At 38.4% G+C, this 12,661-nt stretch overlaps 1 protein-coding gene across 2 annotated transcripts; it reads right to left on the minus strand.

Annotated features, from left to right (window-relative positions):
• Positions 1 to 4,378: 4,378 nt before the first annotated feature.
• On the minus strand, positions 4,379 to 11,490 carry LOC131682727 (guanine nucleotide exchange factor subunit Rich). 2 transcript variants are annotated; one of them, XM_058964423.1, is made up of 13 exons: positions 11,112 to 11,490; positions 10,785 to 11,045; positions 10,553 to 10,723; positions 10,353 to 10,496; positions 9,929 to 10,294; positions 9,598 to 9,864; positions 9,374 to 9,533; positions 9,181 to 9,317; positions 8,956 to 9,124; positions 8,671 to 8,804; positions 7,996 to 8,598; positions 7,148 to 7,935; positions 4,379 to 5,807 (listed from the first exon to the last, which is right to left on the minus strand). In XM_058964423.1, the coding sequence occupies exons 1-13, from the start codon at positions 11,241 to 11,243 to the stop codon at positions 4,406 to 4,408; spliced, it is 4,734 nt and encodes a 1,577-aa protein (XP_058820406.1). In that variant the 5' UTR covers positions 11,244 to 11,490; the 3' UTR covers positions 4,379 to 4,405. The 2 variants fall into 2 exon arrangements, with proteins under 2 accessions (XP_058820406.1, XP_058820405.1); XM_058964422.1 differs by having other exon boundaries at positions 10,353 to 10,486; positions 10,543 to 10,723; positions 11,112 to 11,489.
• Positions 11,491 to 12,661: the final 1,171 nt, after the last annotated feature.

Consider the following 12,661-nt stretch of genomic DNA (forward strand, 5'->3'; position numbering starts at 1 on the left):
AAACTTAGTTTCATCTGAAAGGTATAACGCTTTCATAAGCTGCTATTGAATTTTTAGTTGATCCCGACTCTCGGTTCCGGAGTTACGGATTGAAGAGTGCGGTCACACAGCAAATTCCAGTAAAACATCAAAATTGTTGTAACATTACTCTTGTTTGCGGGTCTGGATCACTAATGATCAATCAAAGCAGCTTTGACCACATTGGCTACCTATGACGGTTCATGACGCCCCCGGGGAACACGCCAAGTTCCTAAGCTAATATCACACCCATTCCACAACTACCGATTTTTACAAACTTGATTTCAAATGAAAGATACAGTAATACCATTGACTGCTGCTGAATTTCATTCGGTTCTGACTCTTGCTTCCGGAGTTACAGGGGTGTTAGTAAGGATACACTGGAATTTCTCATATAAATCGGTACAATCGTAATACCTCAGAGGCTAAAAACTATTGAAATGGTCACCAAATTACTTCTAATCGCAGATCTAGATCACTGATTGCCAATCAAACATTCATTGAATATATTGTCCACTATCGACGATTCCGGAAGTCCGGAATTCCGGGCATATTCCACAATTAAAGTCACTTCGGTTCTTCGGTGATGACTGAGCCGATTTTCTCAAACCAAGTCTCAAATGGAAGGCAAAATATGCAGTTGAGTATTGCGTCGCCGCCCTTCCCCAGTTAGGAAAGGTATTTTATAGCAAAATTTAGGCGTAGCACTAGCCTCACAAAAGGTCTGTACATTAAGAGCCGGTTTGAAGTCTTACGAAACAGAAGGTCACCTTTCGCAAGGGACTGTATTACTAAGTATTTGCTTTGCTTTATTGCACTATGTGAGTACATACTTCAATTTAATTCAATAACGATGTTTTAAAATCGTAAAATTTTCGATTTTTCAATTAAGCGTAAAGTCAGAAAAGGAGGCTGAAATGTGGATGCTGAGACGATTCATATTTTTATAAAAAATGTGCATCATCAATAAATTAAGGCATGCTTTCAAAAACCAAGATTGGCTCAAACTTTCGTTTATCCACCCTCGCCATTTCCGAAACAGTGATATCCCTTTTATAAAATAACTAGAGGAAAAATGTCAATACCCCAAGGTTTTAGTTATTGCAAGCAGGCCCTGCTCAGGCTGTCTATGCTTATTGTTATATCAAGCATCCCACTTTTGATGGTCATTCATACAACAGAGTGTTCAATTTGACTATTATGCATAAAGCATGGTAAAACTGGTAAAACATCCCATTCTCCTGGTTTAGTTATAACAAACAGTTCTAGGTCAAGATAACGATGCACATTGTTACGGCGAGCATCCCACTTATAATGGTCCTGCTTACAATACAATGTTCAATAGTACTATTGTGGTCAAGAGCTCTTGTATAGTAAACTTGAACATGCATATAGTTAAAGTGACCTGATACTATAGTCGGTTAAAAAGTACTATACTCGAAAAGTCGAATTAACCTCCTCATATGGTAAATGTTACCATATAATTTTTCTTAGTGTATGTTCAGCATGTACCCCAAATCCTTTTTGTGCACGGAGGATGCGTTCCGTGCAAAAAAAAAACCGTGTAAAAAAATCCGTGCTATTTCGAGAAACCGTGCAAAAAAATCCGTGTTATTTTGAGAAACCGTGCAAAACAATCCGTGTTATTTCGAGAAACCGTGCAAAAAAATTCCGTGCTATTTTGAGAAACCGTGCAAAAAAAATCCGTGTTATTTTGAGAAACCGTGTAAAAAAAATCCGTGTTATTTTGAGAAATTGTGTAAAAAAAATCCGTGCTATTTTGAGAAACCGTGTAAAAAAATCGGATTTTTTTTATTAGGAGCTATTTGGTTATGGTATTTAACAATGAATACTGTTGGACATTTTAAATGCACAAGGGGGCTGTCAATGTGCCCAGTAGAAGTTTTTTAATTTTTCGAAAAGGTTTTTTTTAGAAAAATGTAAGTTTTTTTATTTGTTAAAAGAAGTTATTGTCCGTTGAAAAGCAATAGTTAAAATGTTTGTTAACTTTTTGTAGATTACATTGTGCTACAGTGATTTTAAACTTTTAAAATGAACTAGTATAGCAAAAGCGATACAAAGTAATGTACACACGAAATTTTGAAGCAAAAAAAAACATTTTTGGGACCTTTGCCACAACAAAATTAGCTACGTTGTCATTTTCAGTCGATTTTCGGTTTTGTAACATTTTTTGAACGAAGAAAACTAGACCTTTCGAACAGTATTCGGTCATATACAGTTTGGTAAGAAACATTGTTCGATTCTAGGACAACAATATCAAAGATGTCATTTTTTTGCGATTTTTTCATGTGAATGGTTATCTTCTCATTAAAAGAATTTTCATGAAAAGTAAAAAAATGTCAATTTTCAACGGCCTATTGATTGGCTTTTACTTAATTAAATACTCTTTCCTGAAAAGAGGCAGCATTTGCCATTTTGCAATGTTGACAGACCCCTTCTTTGCATTTAAAATTTCCTAAACTGCACTTTGATTAAAAATTCTTTCCTGAAAAGGTGAAAAATTCGCTATTTTACACTTCGCGAATCTAGTTTTTTTAACGACTGAACCTATGCCTTGGTGGATATCGGTCCGTCCCGCGAGGCAAAGTTTTGTGCATGTATGTCTCAAAAAGTGTGATGTTCTCTAATTTGTCTACTTCTAAAAAATATTCTCCTGCCAGTGCGTTGGAGTCGTCTATATCTATACTAAACCAATTTATAATTAGAACCGCCTTTTGTCTTGTTCCTATTCTTCTCTTTCGTCTACTAGGGCTGAAGCTTATCAATCGACTATTAATAAATATGATAAAAGATGCCAACAGTATTGGCCCTTATTCGCAAATACTTCATTCACTACAACTGTACTATATTTCTTCTCGATCTTATAACAGAATTTGAAAATCTCTGTTCTAAATAGTCGATATTGGTATTTGTTATGATGTACAATACATTAGGAAAATATGCTAGAGTAGTGACAATATTTTTCAGTTCCACAGATACAATCTCCCTTTATTGGATACTTCAGAGTTATTCGCATCTGCTGTCGGAAACCACCAATCCTCCAAACGACTCAATCTGCTCGAACACATTTCTACCACTGAGCATTCAACTCGAACATATCACACCGAGGAAGCGATTTGTTATTTCCAAGAACCAAAGCTCGAATGAAACAATCAACATTCTCGTAGGTGCCAGTCCTGCACATCTTCTTGGCACCAGCTAACATATCCAAGCTTGACAGCCAGCAGAAGTCACATATATCTCCACCCAAGCGAAGTGATCAATTCACTTGTAGGACCACTCATCCACAAACCAGTCATGAACACATCCGTACCAACGAGAATGGATCATGCCAGACAAAGGCCACAGGTCCAGCACCAACTTGTCCCATCTCAGTAAAAAAATAGACTTGTGCCTGTCCCTAACTCTTTGAAAGCTCTTTTTAATTAGAGATCACTAATTGGTTGATAAAAAGAAACATCAGTGTTTATCTACTCAGCCCAAACAATACGTATTGCGTATCCCTGCATATTAAAATCTCCGCTATCAGTTTATAGCTTATCAAACTGAACAAGCAAAATTAATATACTTTGTGTAATGGCACTATCCGGGGGAACTTGGCCATATACCAATTGCTCCATTGCCAATGCGATGTGTTATATGAACCCGAATATTATTTGATGATATCTAAAAAGCAATACTACCATAACTTGAATTTTGAATAACAACTCATTTCCTAAAATTGAAAAATACACATTGGCAGATCATCCCTATTTGCATTGCAAATATCCAATGCCATTTATTTTCAGCTGTCGTTACTAAATGTCCACAAAAAAAAATTTGCACGGTTTCTCGAAATAACACGGATTTTTTTTTGCACGGTTTCTCGAAATAACACGGATTTTTTTTTGCACGGTTTTTTTTCACGGGATGATCAAATCATTTAACTGGTATATCGAAATAGGTATTTTATACATAAAAATCGTGTAATTTTGCAAAACCGTGCAAAAAAAGTCGTGCAAAAAAGTGCGTGCAAAAACAGAATCCGGTGTACATAATTTATCAACGCGACACTTTTGATGACACAAGTATGCATAATTGTAGGTTCAACAAACCACGAAGACTAATTTCAATAAACGATATTCTGGATTCAATCAACAAAACAAAAATTCGGTGTCGTAATCGTCTGCCCAAATTGATTTTGAATTGTTTATGGTCCACATCATTCTGTTTTAGTAAAATGGGTAGTTTTAGCTGATCAAATATTAGACTTTATTTAATTTTTTAATGAGTACAGTTTGTGAGTGAAAGTGTAAACAGTGAGCTATTTTTTCTACGTTAAAATTAAGAATAAATACAGTTTTAACTAAACTTTTGTTTTTCTTTATTACATCAGTACACAACCAGTACTTCGTTCTGACTCTTCGCTAATCGTCGACGAATGGACCAAGTCCCGTTCATGACTTTTCCCCAACGCCATTTTACGAATATTTTTAACCTCCAGATCAGAAACCGACCTCACAAAACCACCAGGGTGCCTTGGAATGTTTACAGCCGAGGAACTCATAATAACGTTGTTTCCACCGCTTCTAGTACTGGTCGGGCGATCTCGTTTATTGTAACTTATTTCCAAAACAGTATTGCTCTTTTTCTCGAGCATATGACGGACACGACCATCTGGCTTGTCTGTCGCAATGTTTGTGTGCCGGCTTTCCGTGTTACCAGAATGCACAGATGTTGAACCTGTCTCCGATATAACACCCAAATCTGAGAGGTTAGCAGCAGTTGGCAGCTTATATTGCACACTAGTATTGGTTGTAGCGGTTAAGGATGGAATTGCTTCTTGTTGGATCACAAATTTGTCAAGCACAGCCAGTTGAGGTTGGACAGCTATCATAAACGGTCTGTACCCTAAACACTCGTTAAAACTCCACCTAGTCATATCCTTTAACCCATTTCTTAGTTGACGGCACACCACCAAGGACTTTGATCGTATCGCAGCATTTGTTATCCGACAAACTGAGGCAACATCCAACAACAAAACAGATAACAATAATGAAAACTCATAACAGTTAGCTTCGGTAAAGATTTGTAGCAAATAACGCATCTTAATTTCTAGCTTATGCTGCGATCGTTCGCTTCTACTGTTAGTCTTGGTAATGTTTTCCAGCGCTCTATTGAAGCTTTCTTCAATTTCTAGATTCATAGAACCACACCCGTCATCCGTCCAGTTGGCTATTACATGATCTGACCTCACGCTAATATTATCATTCATTGGGGACAAGTTTGCTTCTTTCGTATCAATGAACGATAGTTCCTTGACCTCATGTGTTGTTTCTTCTAACTTTGCAATCGTCATAGCAATTAATGGGTCAACCAATGTCTTAATATTGCTCTTTTCGTCAATAATTGCTCCTTCCGGAATCCTATTCACCGATAGGCTGTTGTATCCGGAATCTTCCGTGCGTTGCGCAACATCGATCGTGGATTTGTTCGAAACGTTCGAAGCCGGAGATTCAGGCTGATTGCAGCTTGGCCCGTTTCTAATCAAATTTAGATCCAAACATGGCTTAGGCCAATCCAATTCGTCGTGCAATGCTTTGAGGGCCAGTACAAAATCTTCGATTCGTGCCGCCCGATCTTTTTCTCGCGTCAGCCAACCAACCAAATGAAAATCCAGGGTAGCACTCATACGACCCAAATCTTCCAAATTCTTCAGCTGTAGGAAGCGTCGTGCATGTCGCTGCAAAATTACATCGATGAAAAAGTCTTCGGCACTTGATGAGTCTCTGCGAATGAAAAAAAAACGCTGGTAAGAATTTAACCCATTCACCAGAAATACTATTTTATGAGAGTGCTATCTGGATGTATCAAGAACCAATACATGAAACATTTGAGCATTTTGCATTACGTGTATACTCCTAAATACTCGCCGTTGCACTTGGTAAGTGCAACGCTTTATGATCATGTCTCTGGACTTGTCATTAGCGTCAATGGGGACTCGTCCATTTTTACCCGGGAATACATTGCACTTGTATACTGCCGCGGTTGGCACAAAGTAATAATATAAATTTTTCAATTCACCATATATCGACTTTTGCTCATCCATTTTGTTTCTTGCCAACGGGACACAAATATTGAGACTATACTGATTGCATAATAGATTCATGGAACTAATTTTTAAATGTAATGGATACACGCCCTTTAATGTTAAGCTGGATGTAGTTCAATGACTCTCTGTGGAACAAAGAATCTATTACTTGACAATGGTATTTATTTTTAAAATTATAAATGCAATGCTGCGTCTGTATTTGTGATATCGAATCTTTTTATTTTGCGGATTTCAAGAGGCAATCCGCTAAATTCAGGTCAGCGGTGTCTTTGGATGATTTTATTTTATTTTATATTTATATTAAAGACCCCCCCCCCCCCGCCGCTAACGCATTTCAAAGTGAGTACTTCAGCTATACTGATTTTTTGTAAAAAATATTGTTCAACCAGAGACACCATGCGTTTTATAATTTATGAATGGTCCCTCTCGTTGGATGCTACTAGCTTCCGGATTAGGATGTGTTATCCATAGGTGCGATACTAAGATGATTGGTGTAACTGAAGCCTTTTAAACCGTTTCACAGAGGTGCGACCTAGAACAAAAGTTGGCCAAAATATCTTATGCTTTCGAAATAACGAACCTAGGTAATTCAGTTTGGGTTTGGTTTTCGTTTACCGGTATACGAGTATGAAATGAATCACGGACCTCGGTTGTGTTGCCGTTGTGTATTCGGGTTGATGTTAATCATCAGTTTCTAACTAATCAAACCGAACGAAGCAAGAAAATATTCGATACGGAATATTATCTGATGACATCTTAGAAAATACAATCCTATTTAAAAAAAGATTTTCTGTAAATTTGTGTGAAGGAGCGTGCTATTCTTCCGAGATTGATTTAACCCTGCAGAAGTCGCGCTTTTGGCCCACTGAACTAGTAGCCGCTGGCGCCCCAAGACAATTTTTCCGAGCAGCGTGCACTCAGTGCACTAGCGCGACTGCCGGAAGGTTAACCAATTATTCAGAATATAAAAACCATATCGTTTTCCAAATAACTGTTCAGCTATCAATTTATACTTACTTCTCCTTAGGAGTATTTGGCACACTTTTCTTTCGTTTTTGTACTAAAGCAGAATCCACGTTGCTACTGGTGGTATTATTGAAGATAATGTTTTTCTCCTTATTCACTATGGTTGCATTATTAACTGCTTCATTCGATTTAGGGTTTACCGTGGTAGAAAAGCTTCTGCCACGAGTCATACTGCTGCCCAAAATGAGACTCAAATCTTCAGCATTTGGGGACACCGGTGGACCAGATGTGTTCAAACCAAACTTAGTGCCAAACACGTAGGAGGAACGTGGTGACTCGACATCGTTTGGATCAATCGCCCGTAGAAAGCGAACCAGATCTTTTGCCAGCAACCAATTTCTTTGCTCCAGAGCGGTATCCAAAAGTAGAGTGGCATATTGACGACTCACCGCCGATGGTTCTAAGTTCTGAAGAATTATCAAATAACTGGCTGCGGTCTGGAGCTGCTTGGATGACATGCATTGTTGAAATAGTTCTTTTGGTTTCCCTGCGCTCGAAAAAAGGTAAGGCCACAGCGCAATTTCAGTTTTCCGAGCACACTGCACTACCGTTTCAAGGTATACTGGAAACTCCTGAATAAACTCTAATACACTCGGCAGCAGAGCATCTGGTATGGGATCTTTGCTTGTTGCTTCTTCTTCGAGCACTTCGTGCAACAGCAATTCAAGTGAATGGGGAAAATATGGAAGGTTTGTACAGCATCGCGCGATTTCCCAAGCATTGTAGCCTAAATTGCGTCTTATCAACTGGCGTAGGATCTGATGGAGGTACACTTGACTCTGCAATATATTTAACAACATGAATAAGAAATCCACAACTCGAAATATGTACTAACTTACCGTTCTTTTCAATGAGCAATAGGGTAGGGAAAAATATACACTCGAATCGCTAGTGTACAGAACAGTATCATTTTCTGCTCCAAGGATGATTGCGTCTTCAAACAGTATCACTAGTGGGTATATTTTCAATGTGAATGACAGCATTATCCGCTTGCTCATAAAAGTATGCCTGTGACTTCGTGTCCCTGTTTCTCCATTCCGTGGAAATACTGGCAGCCAAACACGCATGCCATGGCCACCACAATACAACCAAAGAGATTCCTTGATGTGGGTTTTATTTGAATCCGATACCCAAATGCATTCAACCGATGAGGCTAGACAAGTCGATGCAAGCTGTGAGGTTGCATTACCTATATAATCCGTTTGCACCATTAAGACACGTCCCGAGACGTTCAAGATCAATGTTTCGGAAAGGCTGTTATCGTAGTTTGCTTTGACACCAATTTCATTTCGTAAGTTTGTCATCAATACCGATATTACACACGCTGGATGAATGCACACGTTTTTGATATCGTATATGTGCATTTTTTCCAGTTCTACCTGATGGCTATCGTTTTCTACCAATAGGAATATAGTAACGTGACCATCAGCAGTAAAAACAATCTAGAATTATTCGAAAACAATAGTGCAATATATTAAATGAATTACAAAAAATGTTGTCCTGAACATGCATACCAATTGGTCCTTAAATAGGTTTATCAACATCACCGGAGCATTCATTTTGGTTATACTGGCGAAGCGGTTGTCTAGTTTATTATCCTTTGAATAAATTCGAAGCTCGTCGTGGAATCCAATAAGCGAATAGCAACCTATGAAAGAAAAAATACGAATATAAAAAATAACCTTGAAAGACATGCCTGAAGCTCTTAAGTTTGACACCAATTTTATTTGTTCTCTTTATGGAACCAGCCTATGCTGCGTTATGTTGTCTTAAATACGCAGCACGGCACAAGCACTCACCCATTATGATGCATTCATTCCACCACAGCAAGCCCCCAGTGACAACGAAATCCTTCTCCTGGGTTTCATTTCCAAACAATTTCCACTTACGAGTATTGAACGAGTAGAGCGCTACTCCTGTTCGTCCAGCTACAGCCACATTCGTTCCCAAAAAATCAATCGCGCTATACTAAAATTGTAAATCATAGTAATTCCATTGAACACAACGACTGGTCGATTACTTACTCTAACTGGCCAGTTTGAGGCCGTATAGGCCGTTGGAAGGTTTAACACAACCCAATGTTTGCTTTCTGATAATATACTGTTGATCTGCACATACTTTTCTGAAATGGAGTCGTCTTCATTTCTCATATAATCTAGATCTGAAAAAAAAAACAAATTTCGTCTAATTTGTTTAAAACTACAATAACACTATTACCGCTCTTGGATAATCTAGCGTATTGCATATCTTCGGAATAAGCATTCCCATCACCTTCAGAAGAATACGCATTAGCATTGTGGTATATATTTTGCAATACGTCCCCGTGGTTAATATATAACTTATCATCGCCTTGTAGCAGAAGGTAAGAGTTGTAACTCTACGAAATTTGACAATTACGAAATAATATTTGTTCAACGAAAGTGCGCAATCACTATACCTACCATGCACGGATTAATTGTTAAAATACTTTTTACAAAATCTAATTGAATGAGCATAGTCCTCGAGCTAAAACAATTGCTCTGTTTCATCGTTGGTTTATGAACAGATTCGTTAATCTCTCTGCAACTGCTAGGGGGGGTGTTTGAACTTGCAGACATCAGTGAAGCAGAGGATCCGGAATTGTCCACAGTATCACTACATGTCTCGGAAGGAATTGTTTCATTTAATTGACGAACCATAAAGAGCTGATACCCTTCAGTTGACCAGTCCTGCAAAATATTAGCAACACGGCATTGTTACAAAAGACCCCTAAATAACGAAAAAAAAACTCACCATACTAATAATATTGAACGGATTATTATTCGACAAATCAACATGCAGCCCATAGTCCCAACCAAGTGAGCACATCAGCAGAGAACCGAAAGTGCTCCACAAAGAAATTCCGCCGTTACTCCAGGATACCATTATTGCGCATCCGTCCGGAGTCCACTTAATCTCACTAACATGTCCTGGAGCACCGGGAAAATCTTTGGCGCTCAGAACCAACCGGTGCGACAGTTCCAAACCACCTGCTAGATCGTCTATGACGTACATGTTTGTCTGTGAATTACGTCGTCCAAATGCTATCAAGCGATACTTGTGATTAATCACGCAGCACGTTGCATCATCTACGTTCTGACACCAGATGCCCTGAACTTGCTGTTGATGAAACCAAATTTATGTAAAGCTGAAACGAACATTTATGATAATTACTCACGTTTGGATCAAATTTTGTATTCCCTGCGGTCAAAAAAGCTGCTCTTCCATCGTTTAAGGTAATCGCAAACCCACATAGCAGCGGGGAATAGTCAATAGACTCAATAAAAGTATTGCTTTCCAATATTGGAACAGCTAGAATGTACTAAGGGTAACTATGCTATCGTCGCTCAAACATAATTTTTCCCTACCGTAGCTAACCTGTTGATTTATACTAAATGGTATCCGTTTCAAATCCAAGGCATAATCACGTTCTTCTACACCGTTCCAGTTAAGACGAATAACGCGACCATTTTTTGTTGCTACCATTATCTGAGAGACATTTATGCAGGAAATGCAGGAAATCGGCACGTATAGTGATATCTGATGTGTCTAAAAATAGGGAAAATAGTTATATTACCAAAGAGTCACAGCCACAGCATATTATATGTACCAATGATAACCGTAAAGAAGGAATTGTCTCTTTTAGGAATAACTCGGCACTGTCCCGTCGTAGATTAGAAAACGGAGAATCATTTTGATTGTATACACCTCTAGGTGCATCGCTGACAATCAATGTATACATAAATAAGGTACCACTAGTCGTAACCACTAATAGCATACTGGAATCCGGTTTCCATTCCACCGTCGTATTATGTCCGTACTTTTCCACACATTCAGCACTCCGTATTTTAGCCGCTATCGGGACACAGGGCTAAAAAATGGCAATGTTTTCATCATGACATACACAAGATGCGCCATTGGGTGCAAAAATACTTACCTTTGTGTACCAAATCGCAAGTGTATCATCAGTGAGAATTGTGAACAGAATCTTTACGCGATCACAGGCAATTTTGCGAATATTCTTGTATGAGCAGTTTATAACTCTTGGCCATCCAATTGAAAAATACATTTTGATGAAACAAAAATGCTTCGAATCTTGACCACCGATTGCAAATTCACTTAAAAATAACTCGTTTGCTTGCACAAAAATCACTTCATAAAAATATGTGTAAATTTTAAGTTGTTTTTCGCACTTTAATGCTACTGTTTACGAAAATTGTGTAGCATTAATTTGAAAAATAAAGGGGTCACAATATCTACACCCATTTTTCTTTAATTTTGCTGAGTTGACATCATTGAAAATTACTACTGATGATTTTTGATGACAGCATCGGCCAGAGTTGCCATATTGTTTGAACTATTCACAACCAAAGAGAGTGAAAGAGACGCAGAGTGAAAATCAGTCAAAACGGCAACACTCCCTTTACGATGATTTCAACTCTAGAATTTGGCAACCGTTTCCAAAGGCAGCACTTTAAATGACTCCTATTATATTTTGAAAACAAACTTTTGTCGATCGTTGAATTTGTATATCAAACGATGGTAATTGTCTAGTTTAGAGACTTTATGTTTAGAGGTCCATTTTTAATGCGGTTTTTTGCTAAAATGGTGTATTTTAACCTCAATAAACCGAATCCGAGAGCGGAAATGTAAAATTTATTACCAAAGTTTGATAAATTGAAAAAATAAGTTGTGCTTAATAACGCTCATAACAATGACATATTGCCATAGCAAGTAAGCTTATGGAGCGGAGCTGGTGCGATGCGGCTTTGCCGCATAGTCGAGGCCAAGGATCCGAAGCGGCGCAAAGCCGCTGAGGATCCGCCGGACGAGACGATGACTAACTCCGGCGGAATAGTAAGCAAACCTGTAATCCCTTCGTTTGCCCGGTTTACTCAAACATAGGGGCTATAGCTAGTTTAAAGCCGACTGAGCGGTAGCGAAGTCGGACAGTGCGCCAAAAAGCGATGTGGCGTAGCCACATTCGTCAACCATTTTTGGCAATATTTGGCGTCGCCAGTGTGTAATCGGCTATCGAAAGAGTATTCGCACTCTTGGGGCTAATAGAAGATTTCCCATTCTGGATGGTGTTCGATTGGTCTTTTACTCCGTTGTTTTGCGTAGTTGAATCCGGTGACTTTGGTGATATGTTACTGCTATTCCTACGATTCATGTACAAGTTCAGACCGACGCGTCCATTTCCATTAATCGTTGTCTGATACTGATCGATGTAATTTATGCTGGTTATCGTCAGATTACCAGACTAGTGCACAGTGGCACGACTTAGAACAAAAGGTGGACTAAAGTCCAAACTTTACCGCATCGGTTCAAATAGGACGTTTTTATGTAATTTTGGTGCGCTGAATTCGTTTTTGATATTAAAACATTTTAAAAATAAACATTTACCATTCATTAGGGTGTCCCAAAAAATTTTTTTTTGCGAGATCGTTCTTAAAATTTGTGTATGTTAATTTTCGTGTGCTAAAT

This window comes from Topomyia yanbarensis, chromosome 2 (genome assembly GCF_030247195.1).
Source record: "Topomyia yanbarensis strain Yona2022 chromosome 2, ASM3024719v1, whole genome shotgun sequence".
In the NCBI taxonomy this organism is placed as follows: Eukaryota; Metazoa; Arthropoda; class Insecta; order Diptera; family Culicidae; genus Topomyia; species Topomyia yanbarensis.

What these genes read in the sequence shown, in the direction of transcription:
- LOC131682727 (XM_058964423.1), bottom strand. Translation starts at nt 11,243, where the DNA reads ATGTATTTTTCAATTGGATGGCCAAGAGTTATAAACTGCTCATACAAG. An exon ending in TAACAATTAATCCGTGCATG is followed by an intron (nt 9,534 to 9,597) that starts GTAGGTATAGTG and finishes CAAATTTCGTAG; the next exon opens with AGTTACAACTCTTACCTTCT. An exon ending in ACCTATTTAAGGACCAATTG is followed by an intron (nt 8,599 to 8,670) that starts GTATGCATGTTC and finishes GAATAATTCTAG; the next exon opens with ATTGTTTTTACTGCTGATGG.